Here is a 27,815-nt window from a genome sequence, read left to right as displayed (position 1 = left end):
TTTTTTATTATCAGTATCGTTTTTTTTTTGTTTGTTTGTTTTTAAATCCACATAAAAAACACAAGATACACTTACAATTAGTGCACCAAGCCAAAAAACCTCCCTCCCCCCATTCACACTCATTCACACAAAAGGGTTGTTTCTTTCTGTTATTAATATTCTGCTTCCTACATTATATATCAATATATATCAATACAGTCTGCAAGGGATACAGTCCGTAAGCACACATGATTGTGCGTGCTGCTGCTCCACTAATAGTACTAACCTTTAACAGTTAATTTTACTCATTTTCATTCATTACTAGTTTCTATGTAACTGTTTTTATATTGTTTTACTTTCTTTTTTATTCAAGAAAATGTTTTTAATTTATTTATCTTATTTTATTTGATTCATTTTTTTTAAAAAGTACCTTATCTTCACCATACCTGGTTGTCCAAATTAGGCATAATAATGTGTTAATTCCACGACTGCATATATCTGTTGATATCGGTATCTGTAATTAAAGAGTTGGACATATCGGATATCGGCAAAAAGCCATTATCGGACATCCCTAATTATTATATTATATTTAAATTATTTACTAATTATTTACGACCAACCCTAACCCTATTTACATTCACATGACATCACATGGACAAAGATAAGACCTTCTGGAGGAAAGTTCTGTGGTCAGATGAAACCAAAATGGAGCTGTTTGGCCGCAATACCCAACAATATGTTCGGAGGAGAAAAGGTGAGGCCTTTACTCCATGATGATCGGTGAAAAATAAAGAATCAGCAAGCGTCGTTTTTGTTTAAAAATCCATACATTTGAAGGTTTATTCATGCGTGGTGTCAGTAGTGAATGTGGTGCAGTAAATGTTAGTTGCCAACAATGTGCACGCCAAACTTCCACCAAGAAAAAAAAACTCCTAAAAGTCCTACCGCCCTTTTTTTTGTCGATGTTTGGTACAAAATGCCTGGTGAGCTAACAACGTTAAAAGAAACCAAAAAAAAAATCATATTTACAAACCTCTGTACATGCTGCGAGATTACGTTGTATGAGGTGGAGATATTTGCGTGGCTGCTGCTCTCGCAAAAGAAATCATGTGGAGGAAAAAGGGGGCGGGGCCGCAATGAGGTATTCATCTTGTCAAGGCGGGAATGTGTCGGCTGGAGGGAGGGGGGGAGGGGGGATTTGTTTTGGCGCTCGTTCCGCCCGTCCTTTTGTCAGCGTCTTTGCTTACTGTACAATCCCTGAATCGATGGACGCCTGCTTCCTGGTGGTCTTGGGAGGGGGCGGCGGTGGCGTCTTGCTGGGCAGCGGCGGCGGTAAATGCTGGACGACAGGTCCCAACAGAAAACACAACTTAACACAAACAACAACAAAATATTGACAAAATACTCCTTTTACTTTAGAACCGTCAAACGTTGGGTTAAATAATATGGCAGGAAGACACCAATTGAACATTAGACTCCAGCCATCATATGTTAGAAAGCGTTCAAAATCAACAGCATGCTTGCTGATCTTCCTTGTTTTCTCGCTGAGCGCCGTAAAGAGAGCAGGGGCCGTACTTATCAAGCTTCTTAGAGTGCCATTTTACACTTAAGTCCTGAGAATTTGCGAAATTTAGTCCTACTCTCAAACTTAAGAATAAAAGCTTTTTTATCAACGTTCTTAAGTCTAAGAATCACTCCTACTCTCCACCATATTTAAGAGACCTTCAGAGGTGTCTTAAGTGGTTAGGAGTTGCCAGCAGGGGATGGCACTGAGGCGAGAGAGACGTGCACCAACGTTCAGGGAGCGGAACAATGTTCTGGATTTGTTTGATGACGAGCAGCTGATCAAACGGTATCGTTTAGACCAGGGGTCACCAACGCGGTGCCCGCGGGCACCAGGTAGCCCGTAAGGACCAGATGAGTAGCCCGCTGGCCTGTTCTAAAAATAGCTCAAATAGCAGCACTTACCAGTGAGCTGCCTCTATTTTTTAAATTGTATTTATTTACTAGCAAGCTGGTCTCGCTTTGCCCGACATTTTTAATTCTAAGAGAGACAAAACTCAAATAGAATTTGAAAATCCAAGAAAATATTTGAAAGACTTGGTCTTCACATGTTTAAATAAATTCATTATTTTTTTTTACTTTGCTTCTTATAACTTTCAGAAAGACAATTTTAGAGAAAAAATACAACCTTAAAAAAGATTTTAGGATTTTTAAACACATATACCTTTTTACCTCTTAAATTCCTTCCTTTTGTTTCCTGACAATTTAAATCAATGTTCAAGTACATTTTTAAAGAATAATAAATACATTTTAATTTAATTCTTCATTTTAGCTTCTGTTTTTTAGACGAAGAATATTTGTGAAATATTTCTTCAAACTTATTATGATTAAAATTCAAATAAATTATTCTGGCAAATCTAGAAAATCTGTAGAATCAAATTTAAATCTTATTTCAAAGTCTTTTGAATTTATTTTAAAATGTTTGTTTTGGAAAATCTAGAAGAAATAATGATTTGTCTTTGTTAGAAATATAGCTTGGTCCAATTTGTTATATATTCTAAAAAAGTGTAGATTGGATTTTAACCTATTTAAAACATGTCATCAAAATTCTAAAATTAATCTTAATCAGGAAAAATTACTAATGATGTTCCATAAATTCTTTTTTAAAGTTTTTCTCTTCTTTTTTTCGGTTGAATTTTGAATTTTAAAGAGTCGAAATTGAAAATAAACTATGTTTCAAAATTTAATTGTCATTATTTTCATGTTTTCTCCTCTTTTAAACCGTTCAATTAAGTGTAAATATCATTAATTATTAATAATAACAGAGGTAAAGGTAAATTGAGCAAATTGGCTATTTCTGGCAATTTATTTAAGTGTGTATCAAACTGGTAGCCCTTCGCATTAATCACTACCCAAGAAGTAGCTCTTGCTTTCAAAAAGGTTGGTGACCCCTGGTTTAGACAGAGCGGGTATTATTTTTGTCACAGATTTAATACTTTTCGATTCCATGTTGATTTCTGCATGTGTCTGCAGTGGGCTAGTATATATAGAGCCACCCACACCAGTTTCAAATTAGTTGCCTAATTAATGAATTGGAAAGAAAATGTTATGACAGTAGCGTATGTGTGTGGCCGTGAGGTGAGTGACGTCAGTGAGTGTGTGGGCGAGAGAAGAGAGGGAGCGGTAGCGTGAGTGCCGGCGGGGACTAGTTTGTTTTGTATTATTTTGTAGTTTATTGTCAAAATATACACTCCCATTGTCCACTTAAATATTTCCAAGATATTTCTTTATTCTTAGACAACGGATTCCCTTCCGTGATTGGTCATTTCTATGGACACAGAAATGACGTCACCTAAAATTGCGTTTACGGCACATAGTAATGTCGTAATTCAGCTCTGAGTGTGACACTTAAGATTCAGTCCTACACTTCGCTGAAAGTGTGAGTAAGACGCTTGATAACTAACTTTTAAGTGCAGCTTTCAGCGAAGAATTTATTTACTCTTAAGTCAACTCTTAGCAGACTTCTTAGGAGTAATTCTAAGAAGCTTGATAAGTACGGCCCCAGATTGACAAACTTGTTTATTTGACCTTGTTCAAAAATCATTAGTGTGCTCTCACTGATGGTCCTTCTAAGGCAGGGGTGTCCAAAGTGCGGCCCGGGGGCCATTTGTGGTCCGTAACTAATACTTTAAGGGCCCTACACACATTCTGAATATATACAGTACAGGCCAAAAGTTTGGACACACCTTCTCATTCGATGCGTTTTCTTTATTTTCATGACTATTTGCATTGTAGAGCAGGGGTGTCAAACTCAAATACAGAGTGGGCCAAAAGGTAAAACTGAACAAAGCCGCGGGCCAAGGTTGAACAAATTAACCTTTTTAATAGGGACCCAAACAAGTTTTGCATTAAATATTGAACAAGCAAGGCTTATATAACTTTATAGTGACATGCAAAATCCAGTTTCAAATAATAATAATAATAATAATAATTTAAAAAAAATCAATGGCATATCAAACACAATTTAAATAAAAATTGAATGCTTCTTTTCTATTTGCAGCCTTCTGAGGTAAAAATCAACATTAACTTTTTCCACAGGCTAATACATTTGAAAATAAAATAATGAATAAAACAACCATTCAGGACTTTAAACGGCTCAGTTTGCAACACACTGATCTATCTACAATATAAAGAGTCATGAAAACAAAGAAAAAGCATTGAAATGAGAAGTTGTGTCCAAACTTTTGGCCTGTACTATATATATATATATATATATATATATATATATATATATATATATATATATATATATATATATATATATATATATATATATATATATATATATATATATATATATATATACATATACATATATATAAATATATATTTAAAATATATATATATATATTTTTTAATATTATATATATATATATATATATATATATATATATATATATATATATATATATATATATATATATATATATGAAAAATAATTAACATTTATAATAGACAAACAGATCTGAAGTTGATCTAGAACAGGGGTCACCAACCTTTTTGAAAGCAAGAGCTACTTCTTGGGTAGTGATTAATGCGAAGGGCTACCAGTTTAATACACTTTTAAATAAATTGCCAGAAATAGCCAATTTGCTCAATTTACCTTTAACTCTATGTTATTATTAATAATTATTGATATTTACACTTAATTGAACGGTTTAAAAGAGGAGAAAACACGAAAAAAATGAAAATTAAATTTTGAAACATAGTTTATCTTCAATTTCGACTCTTTAAAATTCAAAAATCAACCGAAAAAAAAGAAGACAAAAACTAGCAAATTCGAATCTTTTTGAAAAAATTAAAAAAATAATTTATGGAACATCATTAGTAATTTTTCCTGATTAAGATTAATTTTAGAATTTTGATGACATGTTTTAAATAGGTTAAAATCCAATCTGCACTTTGTTAGAATATATAACAAATTGGACCAAGCTATATTTCTAACAAAGACAAATCATTATTTCTTCTAGATTTTCCAGAACAAAATTTTTAAAAGACATTCAAAAGACTTTGAAATAAGATTTAAATTTGATTCTACAGATTTTCTAGATTTTCCAGAATAATTTTTTTTAAATTTTAATCATAATACATTTTAAGAAATATTTCACAAATATTCTTTGTCGAAAAAACAGAAGCTAAAATGAAGAATTAAATTAAAATGTATTTATTATTCTTTACAATAAAAAAAAAAAATTTACTTGAACATTGATTTAAACTGTCAGGAAAGAAGAGGAAGGAATTTAAAAGGTAAAAAGGTATATGTGTTTAAAAATCCTAAAATCATTTTTAAGGTTGTATTTTTTCTCTAAAATTGTTTTTCTGAAAGTTATAAGAAGCAAAGTAAAAAAAATTATGAATTTATTTAAACAAGTGAAGACCAAGTCTTTAAAATATTTCCTTGGATTTTCAAATTTTATTTGAGTTTTGTCTCTCTTAGAATTAAAAATGTCGGGCAAAGTGAGACCAGCTTGCTAGTAAATAAATACAATTTTAAAAATAGAGGCAGCTCACTGGTAAGTGCTGCTATTTGAGCTATTTTTAGAACAGGCCAGTGGGCTACTCATCTGGTCCTTACGGGCTACCTGGTGCCCGCGGGCACCGCGTTGGTGACCCCTGATCTAGAGACATAAGAGTTGACAGTAAAACAAAATAAATGATGACTTATATTTTGAGTGGGGCCCTTCTGGGTCCCCAAGAAATGTTGTGTTTTTTCCCCCCGTTTTTTTGTAAATGGTCATTGTTAAAAAATAAAAATAAAAAATAAAAAATCTTCTTTGTTATGAATTATTGACCTATTACTTCACATCAAATGTTCCACTTTTAAAATCTTTTTGGGTAAAATCTGGCACATCTTGTGTTTTTGCCATAAAAACAGGATTTTGACAAAAAGGTCATAAAACATAAAAAAACAACAAAAACTTTATATCTATAGATAGACCTGACGTTTTTACCATTTTTATGACTGAAACCCTTCTGGGTCCCTGGGAACACACTTAAGGGGAGCCCTAAAGGTACAAAAATATAAATACACAGTATTGGTTTTGAAAATTAAAATAAATTTAAAAAATGGCCCACGCATGCTTTAATTTTTGACTGCGTGACTCTCAGTGGAAAAAGTTTGGACACCCCTGTAGTAAGGCAAAAGAAGAATAGAGATGACAATTGTGGCTCATAAAAGGCCAAAAGGTGCGGCGTAACATCACAAGATCTCGGCCATCTATCAAAATGTATAGTGTTCTTGCTCCACAACACCGTCAGCCTAATTATGGCTGGACCAAGTATAGATACTTCACACCTCTGCCATTTTCAGTTTAAAAGCAAAAATCAATAGTGTCATCAAATGTCTTGTGTTAAACAAAATAAACAGTGTTCTTGGGCGTAAACAGTGAAAATATATATACAAAAAAACCACCAAAAAACAAATAGTTATGGCTGGTCCAGGAACAGGTCCAATTAACTGTGTTGACCTCTGACATGAGTCAAAAATCAATAATGTGCTTGCTCTGACTTAAGAAAATAGTAAATAGCGATTGTGCAAGAAGCTAATTTGACCTTTGACGTCGAGTAAAAAAAAAAAATCTATAGGGTTCTTGCTTTGACATACTATATTTGGCTGTTTCTTGACTCATTGTCAGAGATGTTTACATAGGGATGATGCTCGAAACCGGTTTTCCCGGTTGTTCGATAAGAAAAGAACAGAGTCCTCGGACTCGAATCCCTTTTTGAGAACCGGTACCCGTTATCGAGACCACTATAGTAAAGAAAAAGAGTTGGTTCTTTATTCGAATCCCTGAGAACGAATCCCTTCCCACGGTAAGTGCACTGTGGGACGCAATGTTATGCCCATTTGATTGTAGACTCTTACTGACACCTTGTGGCGATATGAAAATATTACGTGTCATTAGTTTGGGCAGTTCAGTTCATGAGACAATTGAGAAGTAGACAAGTTGAGTTAGCTCTTACAAGCCGTGGAAAAGATAAGTCTGTAAGTAAACTGTTTAACTTGTTTATGTAACTCAATATTAAGGTGGAAAGTGTTTCAATTTGATAGTAAGATGTCTATTGAAAAAATGACTTTTGTGCACTGTTTCAATGGATGTTTTGAGGACTTAAAATGGCTGCCAGTCGTGTATTTCCACCATCGAAATAGTTTCAACACTCAGAAGTATTTGTTTGATGATAGTACTGTATATTTGTGTGAAGCTAATATTCACATATTGTGTATTACATTTCAGTATGTTAGCTTATACATTTGTCATTGTGTGTATTTCAGTTTAAAATAAATAAATAAATAAATAACAGTCCAGTGCAAGACAAAAGTAAAGATAGGAAAAGACAAAGCAAGATCAACAACAATAAAGAGCCTAAATGGATTAATCTGCTTTGGAACTTTATCAGACGTCTTGGATTGTTTGTTAGCTGTCTGCCAAGCTGCATAACCTCAACACGTATAGTGAGGGCAGAACAGGCAATATGCAATTATTGCCAGGCTTCGCTCTCATGTAAGAATTGTTGATTGATGACTGTGGTGTTCTTAGTGTCATAGTGTGTGTAGTTAGTATGTTCCAATAGCAGCAGAAGTGCACTTTTTGGAGAGCTGTATTATTTTCAGTTTTGTGCCCAAGGGACTGATTTTATTTAACACTATATTATTATGTATACACCTATAGTGATCACAGAGACAGCTTGTTTTTGTGTTACTGTATATATTTGTTTTTCTGAAAAATCCCACTTAATATACTTTGAGTAACAACAGTCAATATTTTTTTAATTTTTTTTAAGGGGGTAACAGTCAATATTTATTTATTTATTATTGTTATTTTTTTCTTACAAAATACAAGTGAGCTTTTGTTAAACCAAATATTGTGTTTTTTTCCATATACAACAACCTAACTGGAATCGATAAGGAATCGGTTCGATAAGAGGATTCGATAATGGGCTCGAACTCGATAATTTCTTATCAAACATCATCCCTAGGTTTACATGCTATTTAAATCCAATCCAGATAAAAAACAACAACTTCCTGCCCCTGCTGTCAATCAACGAGAAGACTATCTCCGTTAGCTCGCCCTCAGCCACGCTAACAACCAGTGTGGCGTTGGATTGATAAGATGACTTAACATGGCGGCGAGGTGAGGGCCAAGCTTCTGATTAACGGCGGTGAGGTGCTGCTGATGGATTGCCGGCGCTGAAGTAATCACGCCATCAATCACGAAAGGAGCGCTGGACCGTCCGAGGATAAATAACAGTGGGCGGCGGACGCTTGGTGGCGAGTTGTACTTTAGCCCCACATTAGTTTAGTGTGTTGCTATTCATTCATCCTAATAGAAGGAAAACATACCCGTTGATGCGGCGGGGGCGGCGGAGGCGTGGAGGGAGCGCTCAGGTCTTGATTATCCAGCAGGTTGCCGTAGTCGGCCGTGCTGCCTTTGACGGGAAGCGGAGGAGGGATTTCCGCCTTGTCGGCGCAACCTAACCCGTTCAACTCCAGATCTGGAAGAAGGGGGAGCAAACTTTTATCAACCAGCAGGGCGGCGACATTTTGCACATTTGCTTTAAAGCAGGTGTTTTATTTTCTAGTTGGCAATATTCATATTCAGAAGCCTTTGCTCATTCTTTTTTGGGGTAAAAATATGACACGTACAGAAGCAAACAATAACGTAATTACCAAAACGATAATTACGTGAAGCGGTAGAAAATGGATGGATGGATGGATGTGCACGGTATACAGTGCATCTAGAAAGTTTTCACGGCGCTTCAATTTCTCCACATTTTGTTATCTTACAGCCTTATTCCAGAATGTAGGACATTTATTTTTGTCCTCAAAATTCTACACACAATTCCCCATAATGACAATGTGGAAAGGTTTTTATTTGAGATGTCCGATAATATCGGCAACACGATATTATCGGCCGATAAATGCTTTAAAATGTAATATCGGAAATTATCAGCATCGTACGGAGCCCCTAAAGCAGGGGTCACCAACCTTTTTGAAAGCAAGAGCTACTTCTTGGGTAGTGATTAATGCGAAGGGCTACCATTTTGATACACACTTCAATAAATTGCCAGAAATAGCCAATTTGCTCAATTTACCTTTAACTCTATGTTATTATTAATAATTAATGATATTTACACTTAATTGAACGGTTTAAAAGAGGAGAAAACACGAAAAAAATGACAATTAAATTTTGAAACATAGTTTATCTTCAATTTCGACTCTTTAAAATTCAAAATTCAACCGAAAAAAAGAAGAGAAAAACTTAAAAAAATAATTTATGGAACATCATTAGTCATTTTTCCTGATTAAGATTAATTTTAGAATTTTGATGACATGTTTTAAATAGGTTAAAATCCAATCTACACTTTGTTAGAATATATAACAAATTGGACCAAGCTATATTTCTAACAAAGACAAATCATTATTTCTTCTAGATTTTCCAGAACAAAAATTGTAAAAGAAATTCAAAAGACCTTGAAATAAGATTTTAATTTGATTCTACAGATTTTCTAGATTTGCCAGAATAATTTTTTTGAATTTTAATAATAATAAGTTTGAAGAAATATTTCACAAACATTCTTCGTCGAAAAAACAGAAGCTAAAATGAAGAATTAAATTAAAATGTATTTATTATTCCTTACAATAAAAAAAAATAATTTACTTAAACATTGATTTAAATAGTCAGGAAAGAAGAGGAAGGAATTTAAAAGGTAAAAAGGTATATGTGTTTAAAAATCCTAAAATAATTTTTAAGGTTGTATTTTTTCTCTAAAATTGTCTTTCTGAAAGTTATAAGAAGCAAAGTAAAAAAAATTATGAATTTATTTAAACAAGTGAAGACCAAGTCTCTAAAATATTTTCTTGGATTTTCAAATTCTATTTGAGTTTTGTCTCTCTTAGAATTAAAAATGTCGGGCAAAGCGAGACCAGCTTGCTAGTAAATAAATAAAATTTAAAAAATAGAGGCAGCTCACTGGTAAGTGCTGCTATTTGAGCTATTTTTAGAACAGGCCAGCGGGCTACTCATCTGGTCCTTACGGGCTACCTGGTGCCCGCGGGCACCGCGTTGGTGACCCCTGCCCTAAAGGGACATGGGGGAATTTTTTTTAAAATAATTTTTTAAAATTTTAAATTTTTAGACATACGTATATCTCTTGCGCACAAGATAGTTTCTTGTGCGCACAAGACACATGTCTAAAAAAAAAATAAATAAAAAAATTATAAATTGTTTGTTTTTATAACTTTATAAAAGGTTTCTCGTGCGCACGAAATACATGTCTTAAAAAAAATAAAAAAATAAAAATAAAAATAAAAATTTTTTTCCCCCCCATGTCCCTTTAGGGGCTCCGTAGTATCGGTTTAAAAAAAAGTAAAATGTATGACTTTTTAAAATGCGCTGTGTACACGGACGTAGGGAGAAGTACAGAGCGCCAATAAACCTTAAAGGAACTGCCTTTGCGTGCCGGCCCAATCACATAATATCTACGGCTTTTCACACACACAAGTGAATGCAAGGCATACTTGGTCAACAGCCATACAGGTCACACTGAGGGTAGCCGTATAAACAACTTTAACACTGTTACAAATATGCCCCACACTGTGAACCCACACCAAACAAGAATGACAAACACATTTCGGGAGAACATCCGCACCGTAACACAACACAACAAATACCCAGAACCCCTTGCAGCACTAACTCTTCCGGGACGCTACAATATACACCCCCCCGCTAACCCCTACCCAACTCAACCCCGCCCACCTCAACCTCCTCATGCTCTCTCAGGGAGAGCATGTCCCAAATTCCAAGCTGCTGTTTTGAGGCAAGTTAAAAAAAATAATGCACTTTGTGACTTCAATAATAAATATGGCAGTGCCATGTTGGCATTTTTTTTTCCATAACTTGAGTTGATTTATTTTGGAAAACCTTGTTACATTGTTTAATGCATCCAGCGGGGCATCGCAACAAAATTAGGCATAATAATGTGTTAATTCCACGACTGTATATATCGGTATCGGTTGATATCGGAATCGGTAATTAAGAGTTGGACAATATCGGAATATCGGCAAAGAAGCCATTATCGGACATCTCTACTTTTTATTTTTATTTTTAAATTTTGCCACTTTATTACAACTAAAAATAACATTTCATTAGTATTTACAGCAGGGGTCCCCAAACTACGGCCCGCCAGCGTCCAAAATCCGGCCTGCGGGAAGTCTACTCTCTCTGCAGCTGTTACATATACTGTATTTTTCAGAGTATAAGTCACACCGGAGTATAAGTCGCACTGGCCGAAAATGCATAATAAAGAAGGAAAAAAACATATATAAGTCGCCCTGGAGTATAAGTCGCATTTTTTGGGGGAATGTATTTGATAAAAGCCAACAGCAAGAATAGACATTTGAAAGGCAATTTAAAATGTCTAAAGAATAGTGAACAACAGGCTGAATAAGTGTACGTTATATGAGGCATAAATAACCAACTGAGAACGTGCCTGGTATGTTAATGTAACATATTATGGTAAGAGTCATTCAAATAACTATAACATATAGAACAGGGGTCACCAACCTTTTTGAAAGCAAGAGCTACTTCTTGGGTAGTGATTAATGCGAAGGGCTACCAGTTTGATACACACTTCAATAAATTGCCAGAAATAGCCAATTTGCTCAATTTACCTTTAACTCTATGTTCTTATTAATAATTAATGATATTTACACTTAATTGAACAGTTTAAAAGAGGAGAAAACACGAAAAAAATGACAATTACATTTTGAAACATAGTTTATCTTCAATTTAACTCTTTAAAATTCAACCGAAAAAAAGAAGAGAAAAACTTAAAAAAATAATTTATGGAACATCATTAGTAATTTTTCCTGATTAAGATTAATTTTAGAATTTTGATGACATGTTTTAAATAGGTTCAAATCCAGTCTGCACTTTGTTAGAATATATAACAAATTGGACCAAGCTATATTTCTAACAAAGACAAATCATTATTTCTTCTAGATTTTCCAGAACAAAAATTTTAAAATAAATTCAAAAGACTTTGAAATAAGATTTAAATTTGATTCTACAGATTTTCTAGATTTGCCAGAATAATTTTTTTTGAATTTTAATCATAAGTTTGAAGAAATATTTCACAAATACTCTTCGTCGAAAAAACAGAAGCTAAAATGAAGAATTAAATTAAAATGTATTTATTATTCTTTACAATTAAAAAAAATAAATTTAATTGAACATTGATTTAAATTGTCAGGAAAGAAGAGGAAGGAATTTAAAAGGTAAAAAGGTATATGTGTTTAAAAATCCTAAAATCATTTTTAAGGTTGTATTTTTTCTCTAAAACTGTCTTTCTGAAAGTTATAAGAAGCAAAGTAAAAAAATGAATGAATTTATTTAAACGAGTGAAGACCAAGTCTTTAAAATATTTTCTTGGATTTTCAAATTCTTTTTGAGTTTTGTCTCTCTTAGAATTAAAAATGTCGGGCAAAGCGAGACCAGCTTGCTAGTAAATAAATAACATTTAAAAAATAGAGGCAGCTCACTGGTAAGTGCTGCTATTTGAGCTATTGTTAGAACAGGCCAGCGGGCTACTCATCTGGTCCTTACGGGCTACCTGGTGCCCGCGGGCACCGCGTTGGTGACCCCTGATATAGAACATGCTATACGTTTACCAAACAATCTGTCACTCCTAATCGCTAAATCCCATGAAATCTTATACGTCTAGTCTCTTACGTGAATGAGCTAAATAATATTATTTGATATTTTACGGTAATGTGTTAATCATTTCACACATAAGTCGCTCCTGAGTATAAGTCGCACCCCCGGCCAAACTATGAAAAAAACTGCGACTTACAGTCCGAAAAATACGGTACTGTAATATTGTACTTGGTATTTGGGATTTGTTATATATTGTATATATTATATAAAAATATAATGTAATATAATATATCAGTATATATTATATACTGTATATATAATATGTAAATATTACATATGTTATATTTTATATTGCTACTTCTTTATACCTGCATTATCCTTTCCATCCTTTGTAACTGAGCTACTGTGTGGAACAATTTCCCTTGTGGATCTATAAAGTTTGTCTAAGTTGTCTAAGTCTAAAGTTTAAAAAAATAATAATAATAATAATACATACCTGTATATATATATATTTATTATTTTTTAAAATCTGTCCTTTCTAATCCATTTTCCACCGCTTGTTACTCTCGGTGTCTCCTCGCCGCTCAGGCAAATCATCCAGTCTAAAAATGCATTTTCCCATCGACAACGTGACATCATTGCACTCGCGCCGCCCCCCCCGAGTCAAAAAGTTTGGGGACCCCTGGGGCCGTACTTATCAAGCTTCTTAGAGTGCCATTTTACACTTAAGTCCTGAGAATTTGCGAAATTTAGTCCTACTCTCAAACTTAAGAATAAAAGCTTTTTATCAACGTTCTTAAGTCTAAGAATCACTCCTACTCTCCACGATATTTAAGAGACCTTCAGAGGTGTCTTAAGTGGTTAGGAGTTGCCAGCAGGGGATGGCACTGAGGCGAGAGAGACGTGCGCCAACGTTCAGGGAACGGAACAATGTTTTTTTTTATTTTGATGACGAGCAGCTGATCAAACGGTATCGTTTAGACAGAGCGGATATTATTTTTGTCACAGATTTAATACTTTTCGATTCCTTGTTGATTTCTGCATGTGTCTGCAGTGGGCTAGTATATATAGAGCCACCCACACCAGTTTCAAATTAGTTGCCTAATTAATGAATTGGAAAGAAAATGTTATGACAGTAGCGTATGTGTGTGGCCGTGAGGTGAGTGACGTCAGTGAGTGTGTGGGCGAGAGAAGAGAGGGAGCGGTAGCGTGAGTGCCGGCGGGGACTAGTTTGTTTTGTATTATTTTGTAGTTTATTGTCAAAATATACACTCCCATTGTCCACTTAAATATTTCCAAGATATTTCTTTATTCTTAGACAACGGATTCCCTTCCGTGATTGGTCATTTCTATGGACACAGAAATGACGTCACCTAAAATTGCGTTTACGGCACATAGTAATGTCGTAATTCAGCTCTGAGTGTGACACTTAAGATTCAGGCCTACACTTCGCTGAAAGTGTGAGTAAGACGCTTGATAACTAACTTTTAAGTGCAGCTTTCAGCGAATAATTTATTTACTCTTAAGTCAACTCTTAGCAGACTTCTTAGGAGTAATTCTAAGAAGCTTGATAAGTACGGCCCCAGGTTTACAGCCTTTGTTGATGCACCTTTGGCATCAATTCCAGCCTCAAGTCTTTTTGAATACAATGCCACAACAAAGTATTGAGCAAATGTTGTGAATAGTTATGTGCATGTGATTTCACATTGTCATTATGGGGTGTTGTCTGCAGAATTTTGAGGACAAAAATTAATTTTGGAGTAAGGCTGTAACGTAACCAAATGTGGGGAAAAGTGAAGCGCTGTGAATACTTTCTGGATGCACAGGAATACGGCTGATATTACTCTTTCATTCTTACTGGAGACCGTGTGCAGACTGAAGGACAGTTTGCTCCTTGGCGTGATGGGCGGGGGTGCCGGCGAGGAGGAGGAAGAGGAGTTGGACGGCGAGGAAGGAGGCCCGGGGGACACGGAGAGGCGGCGGTCTCCGCCCAGCTGGTTGAGGACTTGACTTCTGGGTCTCTGAGGCCTCAGAGGGCTGATCTGTGAACAATCAATAGATCAATAACAGGCTGATTTTGGAGCTTGGTGATGGTCTTCGGAGGACTGCATGTTTTTTTGACAAGACTTGATGACATTTTCTGGGGGGGACTAAATTGTTTTTGAGGGGAAATAGATCAGTGGTTCTTCAACTTTTTTCCACCGAGTACCACCTCAGAAAGAACTTGGCTCTCCAAGTACCACCGTAATGATCGACATTAAAATACAGTAGCGTAACAGAGGTTTTATTTAACAAGTATATTTATTATTTGACGTCCCACTGGGTTGTGAGTTTTTCCTTGCCCTCATGTGGGATCTGAACCGAGGATGTCGTTGTGGCTTGTGCAGCCTTTTGAGACACTTGCGATTTAGGGCTATATACCGTAATTTCCGGACTATAAGCCGCTACTTTTCCCCCTCGTTCTGGTCCCTGCGGCTTATACAAGGGTGCGGCTTATATACGGCCTGTTCTTCTCCGACACCGACGAAGAGGATTTCGGTGGTTTTAGTACGCAGGAGGAAGACGATGACACAATGATTAAAGACTGACTTTTTCATATACCGGTAGGCTGGTTATTTTGATAACGTACAGGCGAGCACTTTGTATTACTTTGCACCGTTGTATTATTTGTACTCTGCACGAATGCTGTTCGCATGAAAAAAAATAACTCCCTGTAACTCCCACTAGGAAGGTCGTAGAGACATGAAACAAAAACCTGTATGTAGGTCTCACTTAGACCTACAACTCATAATGACACATCCTCGGGCAAAAAGCAACAGGAAGTTGGCAATTTCCCATTTTAGACAAAAATGTACTAAAAACACTGCTTTTTACGTCTTTGACCTCTAATTTGACCCCCTTAAAATACTTCAAAACTCACCAAACTTCTCACACACATCGGGACTGGTGGAAATTGCGATCTAAAAAAAAACCGAACCCCAAACCTCAAAATTGTGCTCTACATAATTTTTGAAAAAAAAACAGAAAAAACTGCTCCTCAGAGGAAAACTCAGACAAAACTGCTTGTAACTTCCGGTAGGAACGTCGTAGAGACATGAAACAAATACCTGTAACATTACACACAGTTTGAACAGTAACACTGGGTTTGAATATAGGAAAATAAAACACTGTACTTTAACTAGATAGAGATAGAGCCAGAGAATCACTGAACTAGATATTTTTACGGGTTAGAGCTCTAGATTGTGTTTTTGGCAGACTAGATGATGTTTTTGAGGGACTAATATGATGTTTTTGGAGGCCAAGATGACATTTTTAGTTTTTGAAGGAACTATTTTTGGGGGGATTCAATGTTTTTGTTTTGGCAGACTAGATTAAGTTTTTGGGGGACTACCGTATTTTTCGAACTATAAGTCGCAGTTTTTTTCATAGTTTGGCGACTTATACTCAGGAGCGGTACACACCCTCAGCGTCAAATATTTTGTCACTTGACGGATGATACCTGTCAGCATGCTAACATTAGCATGCTAGCTTATATTTTTTTCAAGCTAATTTTGTTGGTATACACCTCAGCCATATTTTTGCACTTTATGCGTGCTAACGTTATACACTTTTTCAGCTACACATCTCAGAGTAATATGTTTTGGTACTTGGCACATGTTAAAGTTTGCATGTTCGCATGCTAACAGTATCGTGCTATTTAAAAAAAAATAAAATGTAAAAGCTATACACCTCAATGTCATATATTTTGGTATTTCAAAAATACTACAGTTAATATTCACCGTATTTTTCGGACTATAAGTCGCAGTTTTTTTTCGTAGTTTGGCCGGGGGTGCGACTTATACTCAGGAGCGACTTATGTGTGAAATGATTAACACATTAGCGTAAAATATCGTATAATATTATTGATGTCATTGACGTAAGAGACTAGACGTATAAGATTTCATGGGATTTAGTGATTAGGAGTGACAGATTGTTTGGTAAACGTATAGCATGTTCTATATGTTATAGTTATTTGAATGACTCTTACCATAATATGTTACGTTAACATACCAGTTGGTTATTTATGCCTCATATAACGTACACTTATTCAGCCTGTTGTTCACTATTCTTGATTCATTTTCAATTTACTTTCAAATGTCTATTCTTGCTGTTGGCTTTTATCAAATACATTTCCCCCAAAAAATGCGACTTATACTCCAGTGCGACTTATATATGTTTTTTTCCTTCTTTATTATGCATTTTCGGTCGGTGCGACTTATACTCCGAAAAATACGGTACTCGTATCTCTGGCTACGGTAGCCGTAACGAGCCGACAATCCATCAAGCGGTGCGGCTTCAAAGTCGTACTAAAACATTTTGACAGATTTTTGAGTGCCGTGTGTATCGTTCTTTATTTCCAATGGAAATTTTGGTGTTGTTTACTGGCGTCATATTGCAGTCCACACGTATCTCTTATGTGTGACTGCCATCTACTGGTCACACTTATCATTACACCATGTACCAAATAAAATTGCTTCGAGGTCGGTAACCACAACCAGAATTATTCCGTACATTTTGGGGGAAAAGGCGCACTGTACATTTTTGAGAAAATGAAAGGATTTTACGTGCGCTTTATAGTCCGGAAAATACGGCATGTTTTCGGGAGGCTAGATGGCGTTTTTGGGGGCAATGGATGTTCTTTTGGCAGACTAGATAAAGTTTTAGGGGTATTAGAATGTTTTACGGAGGATATATTATATATTTGGGGGGACACATTTATGATTTTTTGAGAACTGAATGTAGTTTTTTGCAGGACTAGATTATATTTTTGATGGGGACTAGGTTATGTTTCAAAGACTAAATTAAGTTTTTGGGGGACCAGATGTTTTTGATTTTTTGGGGGGGATTAGATGTTTTAGCAGACTAGACTATGGTTTTGGGGGAACAGGTGATGTTTTTTCAGAGAAAGAAGACATATTTTGGGGGACTAATGGTTTTTGGAGGATTAGATTATGTTTTTCGGAGCCTTGATGACATTTTTTTGGGGTATAGATAATGATTTTGGGGGGCCTCGATGATTTTTTATTTTTTTTGCAGGACTAGATTATATTTTTGATGAGATTTTTTGAGGGGGATTAGATGTTTTAGCAGACTAGACTATGGTTGTGGGGGAACAGGTGATGTTTTTTCAGAGAAAGAAGACATATTTTGGGGGACTAATGGTTTTTGGAGGACTAGATTGTTTTTCGGGGCCTTGATGACATTTTTTGGGGGGATAGATAATGATTTTGGGGGGCCTCGATGATTTTTTATTTTTTTTGCAGGACTAGATTATATTTTTGATGGGGACTAGGTTATGTTTCAAAGACTAAATTAAGTTTTTGGGGGACCAGATGTTTTTGATTTTTTTGGGGGGGGGATTAGATGTTTTAGCAGACTAGACTATGGTTGTGGGGGAACAGGTGGTTTTTTCGGAAAAAGAAGACATATTTTGGGGGACTAATGGTTTTTGGAGGACTAGATTATGTTTTTCGGAGCCTTGATGACATTTTTTTGGGGTATAGATAATGATTTTGGGGGGCCTCGATGATTTTTTATTTTTTTTGCAGGACTAGATTATATTTTTGATGGGGACTAGGTTATGTTTCAAAGACTAAATGAAGTTTTTGGGGGACCAGATGTTTTTGGTGGACTATATGAGGTTTTTTTGGGGGGATTAGATGTTTTAGCAGACTAGACTATGGTTTTGGGGGAACAGGTGATGTTTTTTCGGAAAAAGACGACAAATTTTGGGGGACCAAATGGTTTTTGGAGGACTCGGTTATGTTTATTGGGGCCTTGATGACATTTTTTGGGGGGATAGATAATGATTTTGGGGGGCCTCGATGATTTTTTTTTTTTTTTGCAGGACTAGATTATATTTTTGATGGGGACTAGGTTATGTTTCAAAGACTAAATGAAGTTTTTGGGGGACCAGATGTTTTTGATGGACTATATCAGTGGTCCCCAACCTTTTTGTAGCTGCGGACCGGTCAACGCTTGAAAATTTGTCCCACGGACCGGTGGGGGGTGGAGGGGGGGTGTATTTTAAAAAAAAAAAAAAAAAAAAATTTTTTTTTTTTTTTTTTTACATAAATAAATACAATCATGTGTGCTTACGGACTGTATCCCTGCAGACTGTATTGATCTATATTGATATATAATGTATATATTGTGTTTTTTATGTTGATTTCATTTAAAAAAAAAAAAAAAAAAAAAAAAAAAACATTTATTTTTTTTTTATATATTTTTTTTACATTTCTTGTGCGCCCCGGTACCAATCGATCCGCGGACCGGTACCGGGCCGTGGCCCGGTGGTTGGGGACCACTGGACTATATGATGTTTTTTGGGGGGATTAGATGTTTTAGCAGACTAGACTATGGTTTTGGGGGAACAGGTGATGTTTTTTCGGAAAAAGCCGACAAATTTTGGGGGACAAATGGTTTTTGGAGGACTCGGTTATGTTTATTGGGGCCTTGATGACATTTTTTTGGGGTATAGATAATGATTTTGGGGGGCCTTGATGATTTTTTTTTTGCAGGACTAGATTATATTTTTCATGTTATGTTTCAAAGACTAAATGAAGTTTTTGGGGGACCAGATGTTTTTGGTGGACTATATGATGTTTTTTGGGGGGGATTAGATGTTTTAGCAGACTAGACTATGGTTTTGGGGGAAAAGGTGATGTTTTTTCAGAGAAAGAAGACATATTTTGGGGGACTAATGGTTTTTGTAGGACTAGATTATGTTTTTCGGAGCCTTGATGACATTTTTTGGGGGATAGATAATGATTTTGGGGGGCCTCGATGATTTTTTATTTTTTTTGCAGGACTAGATAATATTTTTGATGGGGACTAGGTTATGTTTCAAAGACTAAATGAAGTTTTTGGGGGACCAGATGTTTTTGATTTTTTTGGGGGGATTAGATGTTTTAGCAGACTAGACTATGGTTGTGGGGGAACAGGTGATGTTTTTTTGGAAAAAGAAGACATATTTTGGGGGACTAATGGTTTTTGGAGGACTAGATTATGTTTTTCGGAGCCTTGATGACATTTTTTGGGGTATAGATAATGATTTTGGGGGGTCTCGATGATTTTTTTTTTTTTTTGCAGGACTAGATTATATTTTTGATGGGGACTAGGTTATGTTTCAAAGACTAAATGAAGTTTTTGGGGGACCAGATGTTTTTGGTGGACTATATGATGTTTTTTGGGGGGGATTAGATGTTTTAGCAGACTAGACTATGGTTTTGGGGGAACAGGTGATGTTTTTTTGGAAAAAGACGACAAATTTTGGGGGACCAAATGGTTTTTGGAGGACTCGGTTATGTTTATTGGGGCCTTGATGACATTTTTTGAGGGGATAGATAATGATTTTGGGGGGCCTCAATGATTTTTTTTTTTTTTTTTGCAGGACTAGATAATATTTTTGACTATATGATGTTTTTTGGGGGGGATTAGATGTTTTAGCAGACTAGACTATGGTTTTGGGGGAACAGGTGATGTTTTTTTGGAGAAAGACGACACATTTTGGGGGATTAATGGTTTTTGGAGGACTAGATTATGTTTTTTGGGGCCTTGATGACATTTTTTGGGGGGATAGATAATGATTTTGGGGGGCCTCAATGATTTTTGGGTGGGAAGATGATATTTTTGGGGGGACAAAAATATTTGGGGGGTTTAGCTTATGTTTTAGACACCAGATTAAGTGTCTTGGGTGGCACTAAATTATGTTTTTGGAGACCAGATGTATTATAGGGGACTCAAACCAAATTGGGAAAATGAATTTGTGAAAAGTACCGTCTCTGAGAGTATGACGGCCTCAGCAGGCTGCAGATGGATCTCGGTGGTCTTCATCTCCTTGTCGAAGATCTCCTGGTGTTTGCTGTTCCTCTTCTCCTTCTTCTTGTCCCGCCGCTCCCGCTCGGGCTCGTCGCGGTCCAGCTTGTCCTGAGACTTGGTGTGCAGCTTCTTTGGCAGGAGGGGCTCCAGGGCGAAGCTGAGGACAGAAACCAGTCAGAGATGCCACTCTTTCATGGGAAGTATGGAAATGTTAGCTGCCCCAATAATGACAGCGGGTGTTACCCGTCCGAGCCGGGCCTGGAGGGGGAGTTGTCTGAAGAGGCGGAGGTGACCGACGCCACAGAGAGCGGCCTCTGAGAGGAGGGCATGGTGAAGGAGCGCACCATGGAGTGTGGCCGAGACCCCCGACGTTCATCTGCTGGTGGCTGTGGAAAAAAAAAAACACCCCAAAAATGCAAGAAAGTCAATAAAAAAATGATTACAAATTATTTTATCACTATTCTACTCAGTATGTTTTTATTTACAACTTTACATCAAAGCCTTCTTGTAAGGTTTGCCGTTTGATTCAGTCACCTTAAAAATGGAAAAGCCCATTTTTATTCATTATTTTATCTATTTATACGCGGCACCCTGGAGAACATGAAGAGACGCTTTGAAGAGTCTAAATTTAGTCAGCGCTGACTGTCAGCGACTTTACATAAGCACGTTAGCAGCTGGAAATAAATCATTTGGGGGAAAAAAGACAGTGGAAAAATATTTGGAAAAAAATCGAAATATGTAAACCAGGGGTCACCAACGCGGTGCCCGCGGGCACCAGGTAGCCCGTAAGGACCAGATGAATAGCCCGCTGGCCTGTTCTAGAAATAGCTCAAATAGCAGCACTTACCAGTGAGCTGCCTCTATTTTTTAAATTTTATTTATTTACTAGCAAGCTGGTCTCGCTTTGCCCGACATTTTTAATTCTAAGAGAGACAAAACTCAAATAAAATTTGAAAATCCAAGGAAATATTTTAAAGACTTGGTCTTCACTTGTTTAAATAAATTCATAATTTTTTTTACTTTGCTTCTTATAACTTTCAGAAAGACAATTTTAGAGAAAAAATACAGCCTTAAAAATGATTTTAGGATTTTTAAACACATATACCTTTTTACCTTTTAGGGACGGCGTGGCGAAGTTGGTAGAGTGGCTGTGGGTATTTTCCCACCTTCTACCTTCCTAGTCACGTCCGCTGTGTCCTTGGGCAAGACACTTCACCCTTTGCCTCTGATGGCTGCTGGTTAGCGCCTTGCATGGCAGCTCCCACCATCAGTGTGTGAATGTGTGTGTGAATGGGTAAATGTGGAAATACTGTCAAAGCGCTTTGAGTACCTTGAAGGTAGAAAAGCGCTATACAAGTATAACCCATTTATTTATCATTTACCTCTTAAATTCCTTCCTCTTCCTTCCTGACAATTTAAATCAATGTTCAAGTAAAAAAAAATTTTTTATTGTAAAGAATAATAAATACATTTTAATTTAATTCTTCATTTTAGCTTCTGTTTTTTTGACGAAGAATATTTGTGAAATATTTCTTCAAACTTATTATGATTAAAATTCAAAAAAAATTATTCCGGCAAATCTAGAAAGTCTGTAGAATCAAATGTAAATCTTATTTCAAAGTCTTTTGAATTTATTTTAAAATGTTTGTTCTGGAAAATCTAGAAGAAATAATGATTTGTCTTTGTTAGAAATATAGCTTGGTCCAATTTGTTATATATTCTAACAAAGTGCAGATTGGATTTTAACCTATTTAAAACATGTCATCAAAATTCTAAAATTAATCTTAATCAGGAAAAATTACTAATGATGTTCCATAAATTATTTTTTTAATTTTTTCAAAAAGATTCGAATTAGCTAGTTTTTCTCTTCTTTTTTGCGGTTGAATTTTGAATTTTAAAGAGTCGAAATTGAAGATATACTATGTTTCAAAATTTAATTGCCATTTTTTTCGTGTTTTCTCCTCTTTTAAACCGTTCAATTAAGTGTAAATATCCTTAATTATTAATAATAACATAAAGTTAAAGGTAAATTGAGCAAATTGGCTATTTCTGGCAATTTATTTAAGTGTGTATCAAACTGGTAGCCCTTCGCATTAATCACTACCCAAGAAGTAGCTCTTGCTTTCAAAAAGGTTGGTGACCCCTGATGTAAACAATTAGAAAGATACACTGCAAAAAGTGAAATCTAAGTAAGATGAAATATCTCAAATAAGGGTGATATTTGCTTATTTTCTGTCTGATAAGATAATTCTTCTCATTAAGCAGATTTTATGTTAGAGTGTTTTACTTGTTTTTAAAGGTTTTGGTCCTAAATGATCTCAGTAAGATATTACAGCTTGTTGCTGAGATTTGATGACCTATATTGAGTAAAACATGCTTGAAACTAGAATATCGACTGTTGCAAAGCTGTGTCTGACAAGTATAAAAGTACTTTTTAAAAAATAATAATTTCTCATTTCAAGCATGAAAAAAAAATCATGACTTTGACACAACTGTGTCTCATAATTAAAACAGATGACAGCCAAATTGACTTTTGCTGTTTTATTTACAATGAAAAAATAGAAAACACGTACTCATATAGTAGTACAGTTGGCACAGTACAGTAAACTGACAGTTAATATTTAAACATTTAACATGTGACATTTCAAACAATTTTGAACAGAAATAGTTCATTTAAAAAAATGTTGGCCGGGGGCCGGGCTGCATATATGTAACGGGTATAAGAAATACTTTGATTATTTGAGTGAAATTCCTGCTAAAATATGTATATTGTTTTGTTATGCAATGAGAGGTCCAATTGCGCCATCTGCTGGTACCTGAAAGTCTGTAAATATGACCGCAAACCGGAAGCTTATTGGCAGACTTCCTGTACACTGCTAATGGTAAGACACGCTTTGATATTGCTCTGCAAAATATTATAAATTACACTAAAGCTAACGTGAGATTTATAATATTTTGCAGAGCAATATCAAAACGTGTCTTACCATTAGCAGAGAACAGGAAGTCTACTAATAGCTTCCGGTTTGCGGTATTATCTACAGACTTTTCAGGTACCAGCAGATGGCGCAATCGGACCTCTCATTGCATAACAAAACAATATACCGAATTTCCTTGAATTGCCGCATGGAATATAGTATTCGCCTGCCTAGAATTACAGCCGGGTCAAACTCGTTTCGCAAAATAATTAGCGCATGCTTGGCACTTCCGCCGGGTCAAATATGAGTCATTAAATGACTTCCGCCTCCTGGTGGTAGAGGGCGCTAGTGATACTTCTTGCGACTGCTATACTGCAGAAGACCGGTGCTGCAGAAGAAGACAACATGCAGCAAGAGTGAGCAGCCATTGTTTGCTTGCACTTTTACCATGGAGGATTACATATCTAAAATAAAACAGTTTTCTAAACTGGACTTTCAATCGAAGCAGGAGGTAATACCTAAAGGAAGATCTCCATCGAGACTTTTAAAACTGAAGAAAGATAAGGAAGACTTTTATAGGAGCTGTGCATGGACTCATTTATACCTAAAGGTAAGACCATAATAACGTTTTTTTAATTAAATGTGATTTTCATGATAAGGTAAGCGCAGGAGTGAGAAGAGGTTTTAAATTAATTAGCGCCCCGGCGGCTATTCAAGGAAATACGGTACATATTTTAGCAGGAATTTCACTCAAATAATCAAAGTATTTCTTATACCCGTTACATATATGCGCAATAATTGACTAAAAGAGCACGCATTTGGCGCGATTATGTCATGTTATCGATGGAAAAATGCATTTTTAGACAATATGGTTTGCCTGAGCGGCTAGGAGACCCCGAGAGTAACAAGATGTTGCCTTGTTGCCTTTCCATTAAGAACAATAAATGAGTTTTTAGTATAAGTTTGCTGGTTTCAAGAACGCCGAGCACATATCATTATGTCAAGATAATGGCACTAGCATTTACTTCATTTAAGAATATTTTTCAACATATTGAGCAAAAAGGTCTCTTTTTTTTCTACCAAGAAAAGTGCACTTGTTATTAGTGAGAATATACTTATTTTAAAGGTATTTTGGGTTCATTGAGGTTAGCTCATTTGACTTGTTTTGGAAAGTCTTGACAAGCCGAATTTTCTTGTTCTATTGGCAGATAATTTTGCTTAGTTCAAATAAAATACCCCTATTTTTTTTTTCTTTTTGTTTTTGAACACTGACTTTTTGCAGTGTAGAAAGATATACCGTATTTCCTTGAATAGCCGCAGGGGCGCTAATTAATAATCGGCCGACCGATATTATCGGAGATCTCTAGCTTAAACTCTAAATATTGGCAACACAGCACTCAAAAGCACCTCAGCAAAACATGATGTTTGTAAAGAGAATAGCACTGGGAATAATACTAATAATATTACTAATAATAGTGTCAAAAGATGGCCTTACCAGAGTCTTGACTCCGTATTGTTTCTCCACCTTCTCTCGCAGTTGCTTGAAGCAGGCCTCCAAGCGGTCGTGGAAAGGTCTCAGGGCCTCGGTGACTTTCTCCCCCGTGGATGCGGACGCCTTCGGCAAGGTGCGGGATCTGAAGCGGGTGGAAGACAAGCGTGGGGAAAAACATTTGTCCGAGACGTGCAGACTCCAAAAGGACGGCGAGCGATGTTGCAAACAAGTCATTACAGGCTAAGTTTGCTAACAAAAGCCTGCGCGTCGTCCCCGTGGGGGGGACTGCCTGGCGCTGGAGAGATTCTCTTCCACGAGGCCAGCACAAATCAGAGAAGAAGAATCCCTCGTCCCGCTGGCTGTTTGCCATCTTTGGACGCACTAATTGTCCCCACAAGAGTCGCGTGTGCTGCCTGTTTGTTTGTTTCTTTGTTTCCCATGGTAACTATGAAAATAAACATCCTGTAGAGTCTTGCTGTTAAAAAGCAGCAAACAAACAAAGCAGCTTGTGCCTTTTATAAACAACAATACATGGTTGTAGACCACCACTACGTATCCCTTTAGACCAGGGGTGTCCAAACTTTTTCCACTGAGGGCCGCACTCTGAAAAATCCAAGCTAGCGGGGGCCATTTTGATATTTTTTTATTTTAAAAACCAATACAATATATGTATAAAAAATATACATTTAGGCCTCCACTCAGGCTTGATACCGGGGACCCCAAAGGGTTTTGGTCCAAAAAAATATAAAAAATGTGTCATTATTCAGTATTATTACTTTTATTTAGGGATGCCCAATAATGGCTTTTTGCCGATATCCGATATTGTCCAACTCTTTAATTACCGATACCGATATCAACCGATATATGCAGTCGTGGAATTAACACATTATTATGCCTAATTTGGACAACCATGTACGGTGAAGATAAGGTACTTTAAAAAAAAAAAAAAAAATAAGATAACTAAATTAAAAACATTTTCTTGAATAAAAAAGAAAGTAAAACAATATAAAAACAGTTACATAGAAACTAGTAATGAATGAAAATGAGTAAAATTAAGTGTTAAAGGTTAGTACTATTAGTGGAGCAGCAGCACGCACAATCATGTGTGCTTACGGACTGTATCCCTTGCAGGCTGTATTGATATATATTGATATATAATGTAGGAAGCAGAATATTGATAACAGAAAGAAATGGGGGGAGGGAGGTTTTTTGGGTTGGTGCACTAATTGTAAGTGTATCTTGTGTTTTTTATGTTTATTTAATAATTTAAAAAAAACAAAAAACGATATCGATAATAAAAAAAAACGATACCGATAATTTCCGATATTACATTTTAACGCATTTATCGATAATAATATCGGCCTGCCGATATTATCGGACATCCCTACTTTTATTATTATTCAAGTTTTAAATCTCTAGATAAGGGGTCACCAACGCGGTGCCCGCGGGCACCAGGTAGCCCGTAAGGACCAGATGAGTAGCCCGCTGGCCTGTTCTAAAAATAGCTCAAATAGCAGCACTTACCAGTGAGCTGCCTCTATTTTTTTTAATTTTATTTATTTACTAGCAAGCTGGTCTCGCTTTGCTCGACATTTTTAATTCTAAGAGACAAAACTCAAATAGAATTTGAAAATCCAAGAAAATATTTTAAAGACTTGGTCTTCACTTGTTTAAATAAATTCATAAATTTTTTTACTTTGCTTCTTATAACTTTCAGAAAGACAATTTTAGAGAAAATATACAACCTTAAAAATGATTTTAGGATTTTTAAACACATATACCTTTTTACCTTTTAAATTCCTTCCTTTTCTTTCCTGACAATTTAAATCAATGTTCAAGTAAATGTATTGTTTTTTTATTGTAAAGAATAATAAATACATTTTAATTTAATTCTTCATTTTAGCTTCTGTTTTTTAGACGAAGAATATTTGTGAAATATTTCTTCAAACTTATTATGATTAAAATTCAAAAAAATTATTCTGGCAAATCTAGAAAATCTGTAGAATCAAATTTAAATCTTATTTCAAAGTCTTTTGAATTTATTTTAAAATGTTTGTTTTGGAAAATGTAGAAGAAATAATGATTTGTCTTTGTTAGAAATATAGCTTGGTCCAATTTGTTATATATTCTAACAAAGTGCAGATTGGATTTTAACTAGAGATGTCCGATAATATCGGTCTGCCGATATTATCGGCTGATAAATGCGTTAAAATGTAATATCGGAAATTATCGGTATCGTTTTTTTATTATCAGCATCGTTTTTGTTGTTGTTTTTTGTTGTTTTTTTTAAATTAAATCCACATAAAAAACACAAGATACACTTACAATTAGTGCACCAACCCAAAAAACCTCCCTCCCCCCATTTACACTCATTCACACAAAAGGGTTGTTTCTTTCTGTTATTAATATTCTGCTTCCTACATTATATATCAATATATATCAATACAGTCTGCAAGGGATACAGTCCGTAAGCACACATGATTGTGCGTGCTGCTGCTCCACTAATAGTACTAACCTTTAACAGTTAATTTTACTCATTTTCATTCATTACTAGTTTCTATGTAACTGTTTTTATATTGTTGTACTTTCTTTTTTATTCAAGAAAATGTTTTTAATTTATTTATCTTATTTTACTAATTTTTAAAAAAAGTACCTTATCTTCACCATACCTGGTTGTCCAAATTAGGCATAATAATGTGTTAATTCCACGACTGCATATATCGGTTGATATCGGTATCGGTTGATATCGGTATCGGTAATTAAAGAGTTGGACAATATCGGAATATCGGATATCGGCAAAAAGCCATTATCGGACATCCCTAGAAAAAATACAAAATATGCAATATTTTC

At 35.6% G+C, this 27,815-nt stretch overlaps 1 protein-coding gene across 1 annotated transcript; it reads right to left on the bottom strand.

The window, feature by feature from the left end:
- Window positions 1-807: 807 nt before the first annotated feature.
- On the bottom strand, window positions 808-25,695 carry LOC133654948 (dedicator of cytokinesis protein 1-like). Its single transcript, XM_062054823.1, has 6 exons — window positions 24,969-25,695; window positions 20,802-20,944; window positions 20,517-20,715; window positions 14,557-14,740; window positions 8,384-8,535; window positions 808-1,318 (listed from the first exon to the last, which is right to left on the bottom strand). Exons 1-6 carry the CDS (start codon window positions 25,197-25,199, stop codon window positions 1,223-1,225), a joined length of 1,005 nt encoding a protein of 334 aa, XP_061910807.1. The 5' UTR covers window positions 25,200-25,695; the 3' UTR covers window positions 808-1,222.
- Between the last annotated feature and the right edge of the window lie 2,120 nt (window positions 25,696-27,815).

Source organism: Entelurus aequoreus, linkage group LG08 (genome assembly GCF_033978785.1).
Source record: "Entelurus aequoreus isolate RoL-2023_Sb linkage group LG08, RoL_Eaeq_v1.1, whole genome shotgun sequence".
NCBI lineage: Eukaryota > Metazoa > Chordata > Actinopteri > Syngnathiformes > Syngnathidae > Entelurus > Entelurus aequoreus.
Note: the sequence above shows the minus strand (reverse complement) of the source record. Positions and strands in the feature narration are given on the sequence as shown.

Coding starts and splice junctions, on each gene's coding strand:
- LOC133654948 (XM_062054823.1), bottom strand. CDS start 25,199: ATGACTTGTTTGCAACATCGCTCGCCGTCCTTTTGGAGTCTGCACGTC. Junction 20,945..24,968: donor AATACGGAGTCAAGACTCTG/GTAAGGCCATCT, acceptor TTTTTTCCACAG/CCACCAGCAGATGAACGTCG. Junction 20,716..20,801: donor TCCAGGCCCGGCTCGGACGG/GTAACACCCGCT, acceptor TTCTGTCCTCAG/CTTCGCCCTGGAGCCCCTCC.